This window comes from Sus scrofa, chromosome 1, assembly GCF_054392235.1.
Source record: "Sus scrofa isolate SSC_HxYL_T2T_F1_AM1 chromosome 1, Sscrofa_HxYL_maternal_Yorkshire_Landrace_v2.0, whole genome shotgun sequence".
NCBI lineage: Eukaryota > Metazoa > Chordata > Mammalia > Artiodactyla > Suidae > Sus > Sus scrofa.
In genome coordinates this window covers 212,764,795-212,786,171 of record NC_139383.1, presented here as the reverse complement: position 1 = coordinate 212,786,171, position 21,377 = coordinate 212,764,795, and the positions used below count along the sequence as shown (strand labels likewise).

At 38.1% G+C, this 21,377-nt stretch overlaps 1 protein-coding gene across 17 annotated transcripts in view; it reads left to right on the top strand.

Moving 5' to 3' along the window:
- Positions 1-21,377, top strand: part of FOCAD (focadhesin) — a 317,387-nt gene that overhangs the window by 263,353 nt on the left and 32,657 nt on the right. For 13 of the 17 annotated variants that reach the window (XR_014820918.1, XM_021063120.2, XM_084983943.1 and 10 more), the window contains 7 exons: positions 1,367-1,514; positions 4,223-4,342; positions 5,773-5,895; positions 6,344-6,421; positions 7,386-7,457; positions 9,469-9,571; positions 11,462-11,542. Coding sequence is in view for 12 of the 17 variants with exons in the window: in XM_021063120.2 (XP_020918779.1) it covers positions 1,367-1,514; positions 4,223-4,342; positions 5,773-5,895; positions 6,344-6,421; positions 7,386-7,457; positions 9,469-9,571; positions 11,462-11,542 (725 nt within the window). In the remaining 5 variants the exon portion in view is untranslated. Of the gene's footprint in view, positions 1-1,366; positions 1,515-4,222; positions 4,343-5,772; positions 5,896-6,343; positions 6,422-7,385; positions 7,458-9,468; positions 9,572-11,461; positions 11,547-21,377 lie in introns of all 17 variants that reach the window. The other 4 variants (XR_014820926.1, XR_014820919.1, XR_014820920.1 and 1 more) reach the window with 1 other exon arrangement.

Here is a 21,377-nt window from a genome sequence, read left to right as displayed (position 1 = left end):
AACTCTCTGCATGACCTTGAGCAAATCCTGTAGCCTCTCCATTTGGGGGGATATCTCTTATCAGACATGGAAGCTCTGTTTGCACAGAGGTATTTGGGGGAAGTGACTAACATCTTGAAGAAATGATGTGATGGTCTTGGCGCCAGCCAAGGAGATAGATGCTATACAAGAGCAAAATGACATAGCGTACAGGCACTGAAATATGTTATTGGAGAAATGCCCTGGAATGTCTTCTTAAACAGCAGATATTCTGAAAGAGGTGAGCCAAACCAGGGTGAGGATGATTTCTGAAAAAGTCAGCCTCTCTTCAATTTGAAAAACAACAAGGATAAAGACTTTCGCAAAAAAAGTAAAAAATTACCCTCAGGCCACATTATCTTATCATACTAACCAAAAGTTTTTCTGGGAGAACAATTCTTTTCTTTAAATGGATAGGTATTCTTTCAGGAGAATTGAGGCACAAAGCCCAAGATTCCAATTGAATTGTCACATGGGGTAACTTTTGACAAGCCTGTCATTTGTCCATTTTCTCTTCTGACCCAGTGGTACTCAGAGGGATCAGAGGGGAGAAGAGGATTAATGTCATTGTGCACACACAAATACACAGTTTCTTTGAGAAAGAAATTCCACTTGTTGAAGTTGACTAGGAAACATGAAGCACTTAGCAGTACTTCATAATCATGCCTTGCATTTATTCACCCACCCCCGCCTGAGTTATTAGTCAAATGTCCTCAGCTCATATGCTGAAATTGAGGCTTTTCTCTCCTTCTGCAGTTAATCATAGTGCAGGCAACACGGTTGTAGGGGGAGGAGCACAGTGGAGAGAAGACAGCAGCATTTCTTCCAGTGCAGAGATAGAACTGGTTTGACTACTTTCTAAGGCCTTCTCACTACAGAGTTTAAGTCAAACTATTTCATAAATTTGTTTGTTTTCCTTCAGTGGGTATATAGCGGACTTCTGTTTTGACATAAAGTCTGCCTTTTTTTTCTCCCTTTTGGGGCCGCACCCACAGCATATGTAAGTTCCCAGGCTAGGTCAAATTAGAGCTATGCTGCCGGCCTACACCACAGCCACAGCACCATCAGATTCGAGCCACTGAGCAAGGCCAGGGATCGAACCCGCATCCTCATGGATACTAGTCAGGTTCTTAACTGTGGAGCCACAATGGGAACTCCTAAAGGTTTACTTTTGATGGAAGGTATGTATGTGCTTGTGGGGGCTCATGGGATACACTTGTCCACCAGGCATCAGAATTAGGATCCAGTCATCTCACCTCAAACTGTAGAGCTCTGCTAACTCCCATGCTAAGGGAAGAGCAATGGTGTGGATTTCTTGTGGTTTTCACTCCTCTTTTTTGTATCCAAGCACGGGCTGTATCCTGGGAGTTGGACTCGTCCTATCCCTCATGAGCCAGAGCAGCCAAACAGAGTCTCGAGTCCATGTGGCAGCCTCCCTCCGGAAGCTCTCTGCCTACCTTGATGACAGCGGAAGCCAGAGCAGAACGTTTCAGGAGGTAGGACACAAAGGTTCCAGTGATCTTCCCTCTGCTGCCTTCTGTTTTCCTGTTGCTGCTTGTTATCTGTCTCTCATCTTTTGGCAACCCTGAAATTAAATTCTTCCTCAATTTTAGCTGGGCCAAGGAGAAAATCTGAGTGGCAAACAACCTATATTAGATCATAAGGTTTTCAAATAGTGTAGCCACTTAAATCAGCTCAGACTTAAATGTGGCATATAAGATAAGAGCCTTTAGTGAATACAAAAACCTAACTCAGCATCACTGGAAGGCAGTTTCTAAGAGCAGGCGCAATTTCTGGGGGGAAGGTTAAATGGAGATTTTTAGAATTAGGCTAAGCCAAATATAACTTTAAGAAATGGACAGGACGAAGCTTAAGAAACCGTGGATCGAAAAGGTCTTTTTTTTTTTTTTTTTTTAATGTCAGCTAGCATGAAAAATTATTGCAGAAATTCCCTTTACCACACTTAATGGAAATATTTTTCTGTGATGGTGCAGAAATATGCATAATTACAGCTCCTGTGTCCCGGTCTGTGTGTTGACTGCATGGAGCAGGACGTCTGGGGCATGGGTCTCTCTGTCCCAGGTGAAGCTGCGCTGCCTGCCTGGGCTCTTCTCTTTGGGAGGAGCCTGGGACGACCTCTTGGCCTGACCAGCTTCTCCCTCTCATTAGAGCAGATCCTATTTTCCCTCCGCCTGCCCATGAGCTATTGATGAGTGCATAATGGCTGCTGTGTTTTCCTGCTTGGCTCTTCTGCTTTCAGCAATAGGACTTGCCGAATCAGAGAATTTCTTTGGGGCACAGAGGGTTGAAGTTTTGTTCTAAGACAAGCACCACATTTCCATTTTTAAAGCGGAGCAGAGCACAATTTGAAAGTACATATTTTTTTGTTGTTGTTAAGCCAGAGTAGAAATGTATTCAAGAGGAGCAATTTGATTAATAAATGACAGCAAGGTTTTTATAACTGATGCATCTGTCTGTCTTGATTTAGAAGCTCCTGAGCAAGCAGTTTTCGTTTTTTCTCCCCTCTGATTTTTGCTATCAAATTTCTACCTTAGAAGCAGCCTCTTTTTTTCATCCTGTATTAGTGTTAGCAGTTGACTATTTCTATTTTGTCTTAACAGTGTCTTTGTAAGGGAAGGATCCATCAGGAAAATGCAAAGTAGCAGGGAAGGGTGATTAACCTTGATTTGGAGAAATTGAAGTTTAAATAGGTGGAGTAACTTGCTTAAGGTTACTTAGCCAGCCAACAGTCAATTTGGGATAGACACTTGAGTATTCTGTTTCTGCTCCCAACATTTTTTTAAATTTATAATTTGCTCATTCATTCATTTATCTATCTATCTGGTTGCTTTTTAAAAATCACATCAGTGGGAGTTCCCATTGTGGCTCAGCGGGTTAAGACCCTGCCACAGTGTCAGTGAGGATGAGGGTTCAATCCCTAGTCTCCCTCAGTGGGTTAAGGATCTGGCATTGCTACAAGCTGTGGCATAGGTCGCAGATCTAGCTCAGATCTGGTGTTGCCATGGCTGTGGCGTGGGCCATCAGCTATAGCTTCGATTTAATCCCTAGCCTGGGAACTTCCACTTGCTACAGGTACTGCTGTCAAAAGAAAAAAAAAAAGGAACCATGTCATAAAAAAAACAACAAAAAAATCCCACCAGTGCTGTGAAGTAAGTAGTATATTATCTGTTTCATATAATGTATCTGACTTTATTTTTTTTTAATTTTTTATTTTTTTGTCTTTTTTGTTGCTGTTGTTGTTGCTATTTCTTGGGCCGCTCCCGCGGCATATGGAGGTTCCCAGGCTAGGGGTTGAATCGGAGCTGTAGCCACCGGCCTACGCCAGAGCCACAGCAACGTGGGATCCGAGCCGCGTCTGCAACCTACACCACAGCTCACGGCAACGCCGGATCGTTAACCCACTGAGCAAGGGCAGGGACCGAACCCGCAACCTCATGGTTCCTAGTCGGATTCGTTAACCACTGCGCCACAACAGGAACTCCCCAAATGTATCTGACTTTAAAACCTGTATTCCATGTTCATTATGTTCCACTACTTCTACTAGGGAATCTTAATGTTGCAGTGTTTCACTTCTTTGAATTTCCTCTCTTGTTTGGCCTTGGATCAGAGCACATGGCCATTAGTAGTATCCACTGGTGATGAAAGTCTGCTTCTACCATTAAGGAAACTTTTTGATGAAAAGTCCAAAGACTCGGGTTTGAATCTTGCCTCCAGCACTTAACTAGCTATGTATAATTGAGTCTCAAAGTTTTATCCATAAACTAAGTATAATGGCACCCATCCCATAATATCGTAATGACATAGAATGTAAGTTAGGTAGCATAACAATGCCTGGTCTGTGGTAGGTATATTTGTTTTGTTTTGTTTTTTGCTTTTTAGGGTTGTACCTGTGGCATATGGAGGTTCCCAGGCTAGGGGTCAGAGCTATAGCTGCTGGCCTACATCACAGCACAGCAACACGGGATCCTTAACCTACTAAGCAAGGCCAGGGATCGAACCCGAATCCTCATGCATACTAGTTGGATTCGATTCCACTGTGCCACAAGGGGAACTCCCTGTTTTGGGTATATTTGAATGCAGTCCTTGTCCTGGGGTAAGTTTGACAAAATATTCATGTCTCCTAAACTGTGCTCTTTTATTTTCACTCATGAAGAAACATTTTTCTGCTGTCTTTTCTTCTCAGGTCCTTGCCTATACCCTGAGCTGTGTATGTACATCTGCATTCAGTGCCGGAATTATTGAGTCTGTGGAGGCTGAAGATATTATGAACAAGCTTCGACTGTTAGTGGAGAACAACCAACAGGTTGGAATGCATGTCCTGGTTATTCCTCTGGGGGTTTCAGGCTACCATTAAGTCCTAATTCTGATTTACTCTAAAATAGACTCTAATGAGATGCGTTTTGTGCTCAGAACTGAGGACCTGCTAACTCTTTTCTTGTCTTACAGCCATAGCCATAGACATCTTTTTCTCTCTTTATCCATTATAGACATCTTTGCTTGTTTGTTTGGTCTGATTATGAAAGTCTTTTCTTTCCCGCCAACTATTGCTCTGTATTTATAAAATCACACACACAAAAAGGTGACTAAGGTATATGAGAATATCTCATAAAGCCAAAGACAAAAATTTGTTAAGATATGAATATATAATCTGATAAAGTCAAACCTTAGCAAATTCAAGACAGAATCCACTCATGACTGAATATATAGGAAAATATAGATAGTTACAAATTAAATGAAATACCCTTAAATTGTTCCCTCTGAAATATTAGTCAACCTTAAAAAGGAAGGAAATTCTGACATTTGCTATAACATGACCTCAAGGACATTGTGCTAAGTGAAATAGGCTCATCACACACAAAAAAGCCCTGTATGATTCTGCTTATATAAGGTACTTAGAGTAGTCAAAAGCATGGAGACAGAAAGTAGAATGGTGGTTGCCAGGGGCTGAGGGAAGAGGAATGGCAAGTAGTTGTTTAATGGGCACAGAATTTCAGTTTTGTAAGATGAAGAGAGTTAGAGATGGGTGGTAGTTAGCGATGGTTGCACCGTAATATGAATGTACTTTGTACCACTGAACTGCACCCTTAAAAATGGTTAAGATGGTAAATTTTGTATTAAGTGTATTTTATCATAATTTTTAAAAATTGGAAATTACAACTGCTCCAGAAATTTCTCATTTGTATTTTGTTTGCTTGAGTGTTTGGTTTTTAGATTTCCCTAGAGTCTTGATATTAGCCATAGTGGGTTATTGCAGGATTCAGTTCAGGTTTTAAGCTTATGTTATATTGTATTGTTACTATTTAATGATTATATGCCTGCTCACTTACATTCAGAAAAGATTCTGCAAACACAAAAATGTAGAAGTTTGTGTATGCTGTGTTCTTTATAGGACATTGTCTCCTCCATTGGGAGTTGACTGGACTTGGGTGATTTACCTTGGTATTTTTACCCTAACTTCTTAGAATTTGGATTGTTTGACCAAGTCAATCAATAATGCATTATTCTTTTCCTAAAATAATCCACTTACTGAAGCTAAATTCCTTACAATTAGACTGCAGTTTTTATTGCAAACCAGTCTAGATTTTAAAAATCTGCAAAACTCTGATTTTCAGATGCCAATAGAATGTGTCTGTAGGAAAGGGAACCCCTGGAAGTGCTTGTGATGTTGTACGTGAACATTCCTAATCTATGCTGTTCTTTTTCTCACCTCTTTAAAAAATTTATTTCTAACAGACTTCAGGTTTTGCTCTGGCATTAGGAAATGTAGTTCATGGCTTGTCGGTATGCGGACATGGAAAAGCTGAAGACTTGGGCAGCAGACTGCTCCCTGCCTGGATCAAAATTGTCCTAACACAGGTAGAAGGCACCTCCTGCATGTTATTTTATATTTTTATAAAGGAAAAAGAACTACTTTATTGGACCATTTATAGGTGCTGCCAAAATATATAGCTTAACCATAAAAGAATAGGTAATTTCCAATGAAAGAGACACATGTACTTTTAATGCCTTATAAATGATCCATCCTGTTAACCATTATAGTTTTATTTAACTCGCTGTTTTGTCAGTGTTTTAATTTTAAAACGACATTGTGGTTTTGAAAAATGATAAAACCACCTATGATCTCACAACTTTAACCTGTTACTTTGTTCAAGTTGGCTTCCATTCTTGGTTCAGTGACACAGTTTGCGTTAACCCTACAGATTTAGTACCATTTTCACCATTTGTTTCACTACAGTGTAATTTTTATTAAATTCAAACCCAAGGGCTGTTTCCCTCATGACATATTCTGATGCTTTGTTTTCAGGGCGCTCCCACAATGCTTTGTTTGGCAGCTCTTCATGGCATGGTGGCCTTGGTAGGCTCTGAAGGGGATGTAATGCAGGTAAAAAAGGGGGTGGTGATGGTGGAAGAAGAAACCTAAATGCGTACATAGTTACAGCAAGGAGAGAACACCCAATATCTCAGTGTGTGCTCATGATAATGGTTACACTGGGCTTTCTAGTGCCTTTATATGTTGAAATTTGCTCTTGGCCAAGAATTCTTTCTATAGAGATTTGTTCCATATTTTATTTGGCTTGTAGGAATTAAACCTAGTCAACTTACATACTTTCCACAAAGTTCTCTGCCTGAGAAAAGTGATATTAGATCATAAGAAATTTCAGGAGTTCCCGTCGTGGCGCAGTGGTTAACGAATCCGACTAGGAACCATGAGGTCGCGGGTTCGGTCCCTGCCCTTGCTCAGTGGGTTAACGATCTGGCGTTGCCGTGAGCTGTGGTGTAGGTTGCAGACGCGGCTTGGATCCCGCGTTGCTGTGGCTCTGGCATAGGCTGGCAGCTACAGCTCCGATTAGACCCCTAGCCTGGGAACCTCCATATGCCGTGGGAGCGGCCCAAGAAATAGCAAAAAGACAAAAAAAAAAAAAAAAAAAAAAAAAAAGAAATTTCAAAAATTCGTAAGAAATTCCATTTTGCATCTGTAACATTTAGGTTTAAATATATATAATTATGTTCTCACTTTAAAAGGCTTTCTAGTATGGGTAAATTTTAAAATGCTTTATATGTATGTGTAAATTTATAAGTGCTTCTAAGGGGTTCCTTTATCTATACAGTAAAAGTTTATTAAGTGACTGCCGCATGCCACACTGAACTGTTTCTAGGAAGTCAGTGATTAAATAAGGCCCTGCCCTCAAGGAGCTCTCATAGCTTTTGTTTTTGAAATACAAGGACATACTCATAAATTATTCCACAGGTTATGATAGCTATGAGCAATGACAGCCCATACACTGGGAATATCATTATTTACTTTTGGGGGCATGCGGGGTGGGTATTTCTCCTTTTTCTTTCAGCTGAAGTCAGAAATCATCCAGTCCTCTCATTTTCAAGGCAGACTTAATGAAGTCATTAGAACTTTAACTCAGGTGAGAAGAAGGATTTAAAACCCTTAAGATACTCCCCTTTGTTCTCTCTCTCTCTCTCTCTCTCTTTTTTTTTTTTTTTTTTCTCTTTCATGATACAAACTGCTTTATTTAGAAAGTAGGAAAAGCTCTAGTTATTCACGGTGAGTTCAAGGGACATTCAAGAATGGATCATGGCCTGGCATTAGCTGACATACATAAGCCACCTCTGGAAAAAGGAAAGCTGGCAATTTTTTGAGTTAATCTAAGTGGACATCAGTTTTCCTTAAAAATTAAAACCTGACCCTTCCCTCAGGATAAGGAAAAATGGAAGGCAATCAAAGGGCAGAGCAGGTACTTAAGCAGAATGGTCAACAGACACTAGTTCAGATGTCACTTGTAAAAAAGTTTGGAAAATTATTGTCAGCATTATCCTTGATTAAAGAATAAATATGTTCATCTGCTGAGAAATGATTTTACATTTGGGTTTTTTTTTATTTTGAAAAAATTATGACATTTATTGCATAAACTTAAAAGTACAGAATGAAAGAAGCTGAAAAAAATATCACAGATGGTCCTCCCAACCTGAAGCAATATAAGATTTGGTCATATTTCTTTTCAGTCATTCTTTTCTCTGCATAGTTGTATTCTTACCATATGTAGAACTTTGCAGGGGGTTTTTTGTGGGGTTTTTGTTTTTGTTTTTGTCTTTTAGGGCCTCACCCATGGCATATGGAGTTTCCCAGGCTAGGAGTAGAATCAGAGCTATAGCTGCAGCCACAGTGACGTGGGTTCTGAGCTGCATCTGCGACCTACACCACAGCTTATGCAACACTGGATCCTTAACCCATCGAGCAGGGCCCGGGATCGAACTCGCATCCTCATGGATGCTAGTAGGGTTCATTACCACTGAGCCACAATGGGACTCCATCAGATGTAGAACTTTGTATCCTGGGCTTTTCACTTGGCATACTTGTTTTCATTCTTGCAGAGTATAGCTGGTTATAATACTCAGCACATAAAGAAGTTGTAGCGATTTCATGCTTTTAAAAGCAAACATAAATCTCTGAAGAGAAGAAACTCTTTTGTATGAATGAATATGAATAGTCTCAAAAAATTGTACTGAAACTTGAGTTGTTATAACTTGAGGAAAAATCTATAAATGAAAACGATTATTTAAAACATATTATGGAATTCCCATCATGGCACAGTGGTTAACAAATTCAACTAGGAACCATGAGGTTGCGGGTTCGATCCCTGCCCTTGCTCAGTGGGTTAACGATCTGGCGTTGCCGTGAGCTGTGGTGTAAGTCACAGACGCGGCTTGGATCTCGTGTTGCTGTGGCTCTGGCGTAGGCCGGTGGCTACAGCTCCAATTAGACCCCTAGCCTGGGAACCTCCATGTGCCGCAGGAAGCGGCCCTAGAAAAGGCAAAAAGACAAAAACAAAAACACGTATTATTATAATCAACAAGAACCTACGGTATAAGCACAGGGAACTCTACTCGGCATTCTCTGATAACCTATATGGGAAAGGAATATGAAAAAGAATGGATTTATGTATAATTGAATCACTTTGCTGTACACCTGAAACTAACTCAACTATACTTTAATAAAAATAAAAATTTTTAAATAAAAATTTTTTTAAATCCTATTATGAATGATAACACAGTGATAGAGCATTATTTAAAGAGAGCAAAATAGTATCTCCTCCTGCTTTTAAAGGTATTTTAGTCTTAAGCAACTATCAGCTCTTTTTACTCTTTTCCCATTTTTTGAAAATTCATTTAGACCAGTCTCAGTGAAGCCACTAGTACCTTCTATCATGACTCATTCATTCATTCAGCAACGCTTGTTGATCACCTCTGTGTCCCACATTTAGTTTACTAAACAGGTGCTAGTACATCTTGTCATAGAACTTCCCTTACCAGCCAAGCTACCACCTCATACAAAACTAGTGACATCCTGTCAGCGGCCCTTTATTGAATGGAATTTGGATCTTGCCCCATCATTGAACTGTTACATTTCATCCATAGGTCATCAGTGTGTCTGGGGTGATTGGTCTTCAGTCAAATGCAATCTGGCTTCTAGGACATCTTCATCTGTCTACTCTGTCCTCAAATCAAAGTAGAACCTCAGGTAAGATTGGACTCATAGAACCCAGGAGCCAGGAGGTGGGATTGCTGATACGGGGCTACGTGCATAATTAAGGGTGTTAGTTCTCCAGCCATCCCTGTTTGACATCAGAGGAAAATGGGCTATGGAGAAGCCTCCTGACTTTCCCAGGGTCACAGCAGTAAGTGGTAAACACAGGGTTTACCAAAGCCCATGGTTTTTTCACTCTTCCTCTCTGCCTTCCTTAGCGAGCAGTGTAAACACTGAGTCTAACTCCGTATTTCACAAATGAAGAACCTGAGACTCAGAAAGATTGCATGATTTGCATACAAATTTAGTGAGAAATCCAGAAACTAGGAATTATATCCTTGAATCTTGGAACAGAATTCCTTTTATTTTACTAGATGTAAGCATGGTTAGTATATTCATATTTCACTAAAAGACTCTTCATGTATAGCTGGAGTCCTTCTGGCCCCTGCTTTTGAAAAAAGTCATTGGGTAAGTATTTTTAAAGATGCGTATCTCCTTGGCCTTAGAATTAAAATCCTAGGTCTTCATGTAATAAGGCTTTTTCTATTTCTAGCTTTTTAATAAAAACAATAAAAATATTTGCAATTCCCAAGTGCTTAATTTACATTTGTACTTGGAAATTTTCTAGGGAAAGCATCATTGTAATGCACTGGGACCTATATCTGCTCCTTGCTCTTTAGAGAATTTTGACCACTGGCTCTCTTGGACCCAGGCCAGAGAGGTTTAAGTACCAAAGATTCCTCATTAAAACCTAGCTTCACATATCCCCTGACAGGTAGTCTATGGACAGCATTACCATGAGTGTGGGCCACTATAATTACTATTTCCCTCACTTCCAATCTCTCCTTAGCTGTAGAAGTAGGACATTGTTCCACAGCATTCTCAACATAATGAACTAAAGACAACTGGATGCTGTCATAATAAAATTGGAAAAAAGAAAAAAAAAAAAAAAACCTAGTCACTTGGAAACCCTTGGTAATGCTAATTTTGAAGGTCAGTGCTCTCATAATGTCCCAGTAAAAAATAGCACGTTTATATCAGGCTTTTGCTTTTCCATGTACCCCATAGTACAATAAATTAAAAGCCTATGCTTTTTTACATAGGCTTTTAGTTATTGTACTACGGGGCACATGGTCTGGCCCATATATACTCAAGGCAGATTGTAGTGAATCATCTTACACCCAGGTTCTTTGGAGCAAAATCTGGAAAAGTACAGCTACTTGTTTCTGATGGAATTTTCCAGTTGAGCCATTTATCCCAGCAAAAACCATCTCATGAAACAATTATGGGCAACTAGGAGGAAAAGAATCTAGGAAACTCCCAAGACTCAACTAGCATAAATGTCACTGCTTCACTGTTCCAGGTCAGCAGCCACATCTGGTTATTTGCACGTATTGGTCACATAGAGGTCCCTGCCTTATGAAGTGAGAGACTGGCTGCTATTAATACTGATTGATGTATGTCCATGGTTCATATTTCTGATTCAGGATACACTGAAATGGCCCAGAGAATGGTGGTCTCAGCCTCAAAGCCTAGTAAACTCCTGGCTGACACGAGAAGGTCACTGGATCTGGGCTTATTGATGTCCCAGATGGGCAAAGATTTTTTTTAACCACTTAAGAAAAATTTTCATCCTCTGTGGTTTTTCAGCCTCCTCTGAATTTGCCACTGTTTTAGATTTGCTTGCCTAACCTAAGTGATTACTTCAAGGCCAGTCACTTAATCTAATAGAATTAGTTGCAACCACAGAGTATTGTTCTGAGATTAATGGCATAAACATCTCCTCTTTGTCTCTAGTTTGATATGGCAGCATGAGATCATTATCTTTCCTTCATTAGTCCCGCCAAGTTCACTGGTTAATTTGATCATTTTCTGTCTCCACAGTTCCTACTGACTATTGCTATTTGCCTGAAAGCAGTTTTATTAGAGCAGCCATTGGCTTCTTCATTACAGGAGGAAAAAAAGGCAAGTGAGCACATTTCTTGAACTCTATCATTCTTTATATATGTTAAGTTCATGTACCCTAAGCGGGCTTCTGTAGAATTAAACAAGACAAACCTGAAGGGGTGAATATTTTCTTCTGCTAGATCATCTCTGCAGTAGAGGTGACTAGGAAACCAGTTATACTAAGTGGACATAAACATACACACTGAGTAGCCTCTTGGGATCTCCATATCTGACCTTGAGAGGGCATGTGAATACCTTAATCTTCCTTTTGGCCATTTCGAAAGTATAACACACATCACTCTTTTTTTTTTTTTGGATCAATTTCAAGGGAGTGTGACCTAAAAAAAAAAAAAGAAAACACACACTGGTGTAGTTTGTTTTCCAGGACTAGATTTGAAAGTATATCTCCTCCCTGAACCCCTGAGAACACTCTGTGGTGTTGGGATCACTGGCTCTGGTTCTTACTTTTAACTTGTGTTCTTTTTCTCAGCAACAGTGGTCTTTTTGTGATTCTTGGTTGCTGCCACAATGTTAGAGCACAGGCGACCTAAAGACAGAGACTGAGTGCCTTTTGTTTTTAACTGGAGCCAAAACAATGCCACAGATGTTGTTAAGTAAATGTTCTTTAATGACACACACCCAAGCTGAAGGTGTTGTGGAACAAGTATCATGTAATGTTCTTTCCTTGATGTTTACTAGTTCATTCTTTGCTGGGCTGATTATGTCAGTCTGGGCAAAGCTAGTACCTGTATTACAAGATCATCCCAATTTTAGAGGGAAAAAAAGTTTTTAAGCACATTAAAATGAAGACATGCAGAGGAAGCAAGTTTGATTAATGACAGTCACAAAAGAATTAAATCATATCATTGGAAGGGACATTAAAGGTCATTTCTGTTGTCTAATTTCCCACTGGGTATGGTAATCCCTGGAGCTTCCAGGTTATAAACTACTTTTATAGCTTGGAGATGAATTCCTTTTGTTTCTAGGGACCTAGAAATTGTGTTATTGTCCTAGGGTTAACTGTTAGTGCAACTTGCTTTTACATATCCTTAGTAAAAATTGGCATAAGTTTATTTTGTTGTATAAGCTATGTTTATATATGAGCATGTCATATATTACACATAATGTGGAGTTAATTGTTTATGTTAACATAAATTAAGTCTATTTAAAGTAGATATCATAACAGAGATGCCTTCTAGTAAGAAATTGAATTCCTACTAAAATTTCCATGGCTAGAATAATTCTAGGAATATATATATGTACACATATATGGCTCTTTTTTTTGTTACTTTGCTCACTGGTATCTTACATAATTTTCAGTGATGATAATGTGAAATATTTCCATGAGAAATAAAATAAAAATTCTTAAGGCCAAATAAAAGATAAGCTCTTTTTCTTTTCTAGTGAATAACCTGTCATTTTTGGCTCCCTAGGTACATATTTCTTGGCTGAAATGAATTTTCTCTGAATCTTGTGGGAAATTCTGGGTTAGATTAAATGTAACCTTTTTTATGATTACACAGTCATGGCACAACAGACAATAGTCTGCTCTAAGGCTGAAAAATCAGGTGGAACTGACATTAGAAATGTCATATACAACCTTCCTGAAAGCGATTTTAAAACAAATAGCAAAGTATTAAAAAATGCCATGTTACAAGTCAGATTTGGGGCGTTTTCAGGTTGTGGGAGAGGGCTGCCTTCTTGTCAGGTTTGCTGCCTAGACTCAGAGGAGAATCTATTCAGCCTTACCCATTACTAATGATGACCCCAAAGGAATGGAGGCCGTGGGAGGCTGACCTCCGCCTCAGAAGCCCATTTACAAAAACAAAACCAGACCCTGCTCTCTGGGTCTAAATGGGATGGCCAAATGCGGAGGTGTGCATGCAAACGAGTGTTTTCTTCTTCAATATGCCCAGCTCATTTGAATTTTAATAACTCTCTTCTGAAGCAGCTTTTGAGTTGAAATGTCTGGATGTCACTCACCAGAGCCCAGTGGGGCTGCTGATAGGAAGGATGACAACTTTGGGGAGCTCTTTTGAGAAAGAAATGGCTTGAGAGAATAAAAATCATGTTGGGCATAGGCGGAAGAGAGAGAACTTTAGGGATGACATGGCTTCATCGCCTCTGTGTGCTGTTTAACAAATAACTCATGAGAAGAAAAAAAACGTGATGAGCTATCCCTGATCCACGCTTGGGCCTGGCTGAGATTGGACATCATGGTCTCAATTTTAGCCAATCAGATTTGAGACAGTGAATCTATTAATCTGCTTTCTAATGTTTAGGGCTTTTCTCATTTTAGATACTCATTTCAATACTCAGTGATTAGAATGTACCAGATGATCATAGCATCCATTCCATCATACAGGCGTACATTTTAAAACCATGCCCAAGAGATGAAATTCCTTCTAGTTTTAAAAGACATCCTTTAAAAAAAAAAAAAAAAAAAAAGACATCCGTTAATAGTTTAGAATGAAACTGGGTTTTTTGGGTTTTTTTGCTATACCTTATAACATTTTCTTTTCTTCCCTAATAGCCCTGGCTACCTTCTAGCAGACACATTGTTTGTCATCGTCATAATCTATTCCTCTGGATATTTCTTGGCTGTGCTAGGCTTAAATTTTCCTTAGAATCTAATTTCTTCTATCATGGAATTTTTTTTCCTCTTAAGGTCCTCTAAATTTTAGCTTTTATTTTTGCTTCCTTTCTATTCACTTATTCTTTTTCCTACTTTCTGATCTTTCTTTTTTCTTAACCTCACAACATATACAGATTTCATCAACTTTTTTTTATAAAACACATATATTAAAAGTATTTAATAAAAGTAATCATTGATTTTGGGTGATAACATTACTTGTTTCTACCTAATAATTTAGGGTTCTTTTCCTTACCATTCTCTTGCTTGGAAAAGTGACTTTCTAGTTTTATTTTTTTCTATCAAGCTTTAAAATTTACCATAAGAAGTATTATTTGAGAAAAGTATATTTAAATCCTTGTAATAAAGTCATTATGAATGGCATTTCCTTCTTGATATGAATTCATTGGTCAGGTATTTGAGTGTGCAAATATTGAGTTTGTGCATAAACTATACATGGGTATATTCTCAATTGATCATTTTTGGATTATTAGCATGAGATGTAATTGTTGATGAGTCCAGCCAAAAGAGAAGAATTAGTGATCTCTGAGTGTAGAATAAATAATATGAGAAAGCTGTCCTACTTTTGTGATAAAATTCTGGAGTTGGTTGCCAAAATGTGTAATTTTAATGTATTTTAATTTAGTAATAATTTACCTATACAATTCTATAAAAAAATTAAAGTTGGAAATGAATACATGTATACAACACTAAGTTCAAAAATGATATAAAGAAGAAAAAAAGAATCTCCTATAACCTTACCACCTAGAAATAGCCTCAATAGATAGATGCTCCAGTATGTGTCCTTCTAAATGTGTGTATTATATTAATATTGAATCATAAAATGTATACTGTTTTATTGTATTCTTTAAATTTTAACAAATTTCCATGTAAATGGACATAATGATGACCCATCTCCTGCAAAAGGAAGGTTGGGAAGTGTGAAAAGTGTCCTTGCATCGCTTTCTAGACAGTTGTTAATAGGATATGTTGTAAACATCATAAAAATGTTTGAAAGGAAAAAAGTCATCAGTTATCTCATGATTTCTAATAACTATTATTGTTTTTGAATTTTACTTTTTAATTTGTTGCTTTTATGTACACACAATTTTTATGTTTCCCAGTATACTTATACTTTGTGTTTTTAACTTAATATTATATCATAAATATTGCTTTATTTTTCTTGTATCTCCAGAGTTATTATTTTTAACTGACTGGTAAAATATTCCATCAAGTTGATAAATCACAATTAACCCATTCTCTATCAGTCATTGAAAATTTTTCCATTATAGAGAACATCATTAGGCGTGTAGCTTTCTCTCTTTTGCTTTTACTTTCCTTAGGATAAGTTTATTAGTGGGCAAGGGTCTGAGGATTTGATGACTATGGCGATGGCATGGCCTCAACCCTCTTCAAAAGGGTTGTCCTGGGTTTTAGTACCACAGCTCTGTATGAATACGCAGAGCTTCATATGGTAGTGGTTAAAAGCATGGGAGCCAGACTGCCTGGGTTCGTATCCCACTTAGACTGCTTACTGGCTGTGTCTCTTTAGACAAGCTGCTTAAGTCTATAAGCCTCAATTGCTTCTGTAAAGTGGAGAAAATAATCGAATCTTCTTTCTAGAGTTTTTGTAAGGATTATGAGTTTATGAGTCACTTTATGTAGCAGTGCTTAGAAAACAAAGAGTAAACCCTTTCTAGTTATCATATTACAAAGCAAACCATCATATAGATAAACAAATGACTGTAATAAAAGCCACGCAGGTGTAAAATGATACCTTAAGACTACTTTAATTTGCATTCATTGCCAGAAGGAATGAGGATTTTTGTATGTGTTTACTATTAGAGATGTGGTTTCTTTTTTAAATTAAATGTTAGACTTTCAAAAAAAAAGTTTTTTAACTTTTTGTTTTAAAATAATTTAATGCTTACCAAAAAAAAAAAGAAAACAGCCAGAGAATGCCTATACTCTGTTCACCCAGGGACCCTATTCAAGTTTCACTGACAATCAAATGATGTCTTTAGCAGAACAAGAATTTAATCCAGAATGTCACTCTGTGCTTACTTGTCATCTCTTCTGTCCATCTCAATCCAGAACAGTGTTTCATTTCAGTCATTCTTTGTCTTTTATGACTTTAAACTTATTTTAAGGTCAGAATCCGGTTATTATTATAGGGCATTTTTTCTATTTGGGTTTGCCCGGTGTTCCTCATGTGAGGGTCAGGGCAAACATCTTTGGCAGGAGTGTCACAGATGTGGAGCCCTGCTTTTCTCACTGCATCCCGTAGAGTGTACCTGATGTCTGTCTTGATCACTTGGATAAGGTGATAGCTTCCAGGTTTCTCCTGTATAAAGTTTCTCCTCTTTATCATCAAGAAATATTTTGTGTGAAGATACTTAGAGACTTTATGAGTATCCCATTCTCATTTTGGCCCATTAGTTTGGATATCCATTAATGTTTTCTGAATTCATTATTACTATGATGACTGCCAAAAGGTGAATCTTAAAATTTCATTATTTCATTTACATGTTTTAGTAAGTATTCCGCTATAGGAAAAAGCTGTCTGCTCCTTCTCTCCCTCCTCATTTCTTCCGTCCTTCCTTCCTTTCTTTCTTCCTTCCTACCTTACAATATGGACTACTAAATTCCTGCTGTATTTAATTTTTTTGTTATTCAATTATTCATTATTTTGATCCTCAGATTGTTCCGGATTAGATCAGTAAGAGACTCTTGAAGTTGATTCTCGTGTCCTTATGACATTCTTTGAATACTTCCTTTTCTTTGTGGCATACAAAGATGCTCTAGGTTCATTTTGTGTTATTCTCAGCCCTTAATAACCAGGTAACTCAAGTTTCTTTTAGTGGAGAATGATATTTAGAAGCCAGAATCTAGGTACAGAGTATTCATTGCAGGTGGGGTAATCAACTGCTGCCAGTCCTTTTCAGCGGAAATTCTCTCTCTCTCTTGCTCTTGCTTTCTCACTCTCATATATCTATATTTATTTGTACATCTAGCTACATATATTGAAAACTGCAAGTTCACACCAATATCTCCAATTGAACATCACAGGCTTCCTTCTGCATAGGATGTGCTCTCCCTTTTCCTATTTGTTACTTTCTTTGCTCACTGTAAGAAACCTGGCTCCCATTATTCTCAATATGTTTGCCACAGCCCTGCTCAGGCTGCCTTCCTCTCTCTCAAGCACTAGGCAGCCATTGTGCTTGTCAGCCTCCCTGGTGTTAACAGGTTCAGGGATGTTTTTCCTTCTGATAACTCTGGATGTTATTGAAATATTTGGTCTTAAGATAGAACATCCTACCAACTCTTAATATCTGACTGATCTATCAGAATCATGAACCATCTTCAACAACTATCTTGATTGCGGAGTAGTTTCTGGCAAGGGGCTAAGCATCTCTTAGTCCACAATATGCCATGCTCTCATTACCTCTACCTGTGTTTGTCTAGAAAAAATCATACTCATCTTTTCCATCTTGTTTTAGACATCCTTTCCTCAGTGGGGGACAAGGGAAGATTCCCTGATGTTCCCAGATTAGTTTAGATTTCCTATTCTTTCCTCTATGTTTTTCATAGTACTTTACGTATGTGTAATTTTTGGCCTAATTATTTGTGATTCTTTGTTTAAAATCTTTCTTTCCCATTAGACTATAATTTCCTCAAGGGCAGGAAGAACATCTGTATTTGTCCTAAATGTTTAGTACAGAGTACTTGGTATGTTATAGTTTTCAAATATTTGTTGATCTGCTTTAATCATACACACACACACACACACACACACACGATATGCATTGCCTCTAAACAACGCTAAAGATGGAGAAGCTAAAGGTATATCCATAGTGTGCCAACAGAATGCTGGTGGTGGGGAATAGACACACCAGAGGCTATTAGCCTACTTGTTGCCAGACTTTTCCTATAGGAGTTACACATATGCATTATAGCACTGAGATCTGATCCTCTGTGTAGCCAATGTGTGATAATGGGTTCTGTTGTAATGCATTATGTTCGGATATGCCATTTATATCAGGGTTCTTTGAGGCTGTCAAATGTATGAGGGATTTAAAGCAACTTTGTATCTGGATTTTGAAACATCTGGATCCTTTTACCAAGTATTCGTAGGCCTTCTCAGTTTCAAATCCATTGTCTGTAAAGCATTCCAGTATTTCTTTTTATCTGAGAGACTTGTTTAAAAGGCAAAACATTGTAATAAGGGAACTGGTCAATCACATTGCCTAAATTTTTTTTTTTTTTCTCAAATATGGAAGTTCCTACACCAAGAATCGAATCTTTGACACAGCGATGACCTTAACCAACTGTGCTGGGCTAGAGATCGAACCTGCACCTCAGCAGTGACCCCAGCTGTTGTAGAGACAATGCTGGATCCTTTAACCTGCTGCGCCATAGCAGGAACTCCTAGATTTGGATCCTTGTGTCCATTGCTAAAAGTCTCTAGGAAAGGAACCAAGTGACTCTGTTTTCCCATTTTAGGCCTCCCTCACTCTCTATACCTCCCCCCAAATGCTTGGAACTGCCATGTATTTTCTCCATTCCTAACAGCTACTATGATTTCTTTCATTCCACTTAGTGTCAGAGTTAGTTCCCTACAAATATAGTGGAAAATATTGTGTGATTCAAGTTGTGCTCATCAGTACTAATTCTCCACTTTTTTTTTTGAAGTGGAAAATGTGTTGCGTTATATCACTTAACTTGACTTCCACCCCTGTGTTCCATTTTACTAGTTCTCCTTATTTCTGACTCTTACTTGTATATTGGGTCAATTAAGAGTATAGAAGCAACATGTACAGTGTGTAGATAGTATTGTGCAGTTACTGTCAAAAGTTGTATTGTCCTATCAAGAGAAGGCTCATTGTCTAAGCAATAAAAAGTCTGGAAAATGGTCATATTTCAAATTGGGTCATGGTATTGGAGGACAGGTTGAATGTCTTTTCTGATTCTCTAGATCTTCTGGAAACTGCAAAATTTCTGTAGTGAATTCTATAAAAGGAACTGGAACAAAATTTTAGGTGATCTCAAAAACACTTGATCTGAGAAAAAAAATTTTAATAGAAATCTGCTTATGAATTGAATGATTTCCAATGTAGAATTATATTTGTGTTCTTAATAGGAGAGAAGAGTGATTCTATGCCCGGATATTTACTATACTGTCTGCCAGGTCATCAGGCTATTTCTATGACTCGTGAACCAAAAGGACTCCAAAAGTGCAGCTTAAATTTTTGTTGCTATTGTTTTATGAAATCAAAGACTTCAATTCGCGGTCAGTTTTTTTGTGTGAGCAGTTGCCACATGGATACGATCAGTATAGAGTTATGGGAGTACTTAACCAGTTGATTCCTGTCACAGTATTTTTATTTTTATCACTACTGGTCTTTGCCTCTTTGTCCTCTCACTAGAATGTAAGCTCCATGAGCATAATGATGTATTCTTCCCTGTTCAACACTATCTGCACTGTCTGGAACAGTGCCTGGAAACTAATAGATACTCACTTAATGGCTGAATGAGTGAACAAGTTTATGAATATATTTACCTTTTGGAAAGAAATTCTTCTCCTTGGGATAGCAATGGTTAACTCGATAATATTTCTGCACTCCTAGTACTGCAAGTCAAGGTGGAATAGAAATAAAGCTTCAGTTACTGTTAATGCAGCCTAGAAGAGTGGCAGGTGTGTTGAGCTTTTAACATTTTCAAAAGGAAAAAAAAAAAAAAGTGTTTGTTGGAGAGGGGAGAACATCATTGGAAGGCACACTGGCTAGTTTTACCTCCCCAGGTTGGCAGAGGCAAAGGTAAGGAAGGAGGTTTGTTGGTGGCTTAGCTTAAGAAAACATGCTGATAATAAGAGTCTGAAACATCTGAGGAAGGCTTGGATTAGAAGTAGGGGTTTTCTCATCGACACATGAGTAGTTTGTGAACCTATGAATAAATGAGCTTGGGCAGAGAGACTCAGAGGAAAAACACAGAAGTCTCAACAAGCATTTATTTCAAGAATGAGGGTATGATATGGTTTTAGGTGGAAAAGCATGGAAAGAAAGACTGAAAAAAAAAAGTCCTTGAATTTGCCATTTAGATAGCAAGTAGAAATCTTAGGCAGTTTAAGCAGGATGGTAGGGGCAATAGATAGATAAAAATTATGTTAGGATGCTTTTTATTACAGAAAACAGTGACTCATTTCAAGTGACTCCAAAGTAAATACATTTACTGCATGGATTCCTTGGGAATAGTTTCTGGCCTCAGATTTCTGGGAAACCCAGGGCTGCATAGTATCAATCTCTTTCATGGATTCTGCTTTCTCTCCAGACTGCTTCATGTCTTTCTGTTCTTTTGAGTGCTTTTTTGGTGATATAAAGTACCCATAACTTAGAATGTGCTATTTTAACCATTTTCAAGTGTACAATTCAGTAACATTTAGTACATTCACAATATGCAACTATCACCACTATCTTGTTCCAGAACATTTTCATCACCCCACAAGGAAACTTTGTACCCCGTGTGCAGTTGCTTCCAGTCCCCAATTCATCTGGCCCCTAGCAACCAATAATCAGCTTTCTGTCTCCATGGATTTGCCTTTTCTGCATGTTTCATTTAAATGGAATCATACACTATATAGCCTTTTGTGTAATCACATTTTATCCGTTTATCCATCAATGGACATTCAGGTTGCGTCTACCTCTTGGCTATTGTGATTAGTACTGCTATGAACATGGGCAAACAAGTATCTTCTTGAAACTTTGCTTTCAATTCTTTTGGAAGTGAGATGGCTAGGTCATAAAGTAGGTCTATTTTTAATTTTTTTGCAGAGCCCTCATACTTTTTTCTATAAAGGTTTTTCTGTTTTATAATCCCATCAGAAGTACACAAAGATTGCAATTCCTCCACATCCTCACCAAAACTTAATTATTATCTTTTTACTTTTTTTTTTAAAGGTAGCCATCCTAATGGGTATGAGGTGATGTCTTATTGTGGTTTTAATATGCGTATCTCTGATGATTAGTAATGTTGGGTAATGAGTAATGTTTCATATCTTTGTTGGGCATTTGTGTATCATCTTTGAGAAAATGTCTATTCAAATTCTTTGCCCGTTTTATATATTTCTCCTTTTCTGTATACTTATCCTTTCTTCAATGGTTTTACCTTTTGTTGACTCTGCTTCTGGTTCTGCTTCCCTCTGTCTTTCAACTTCTAATTCTTCTA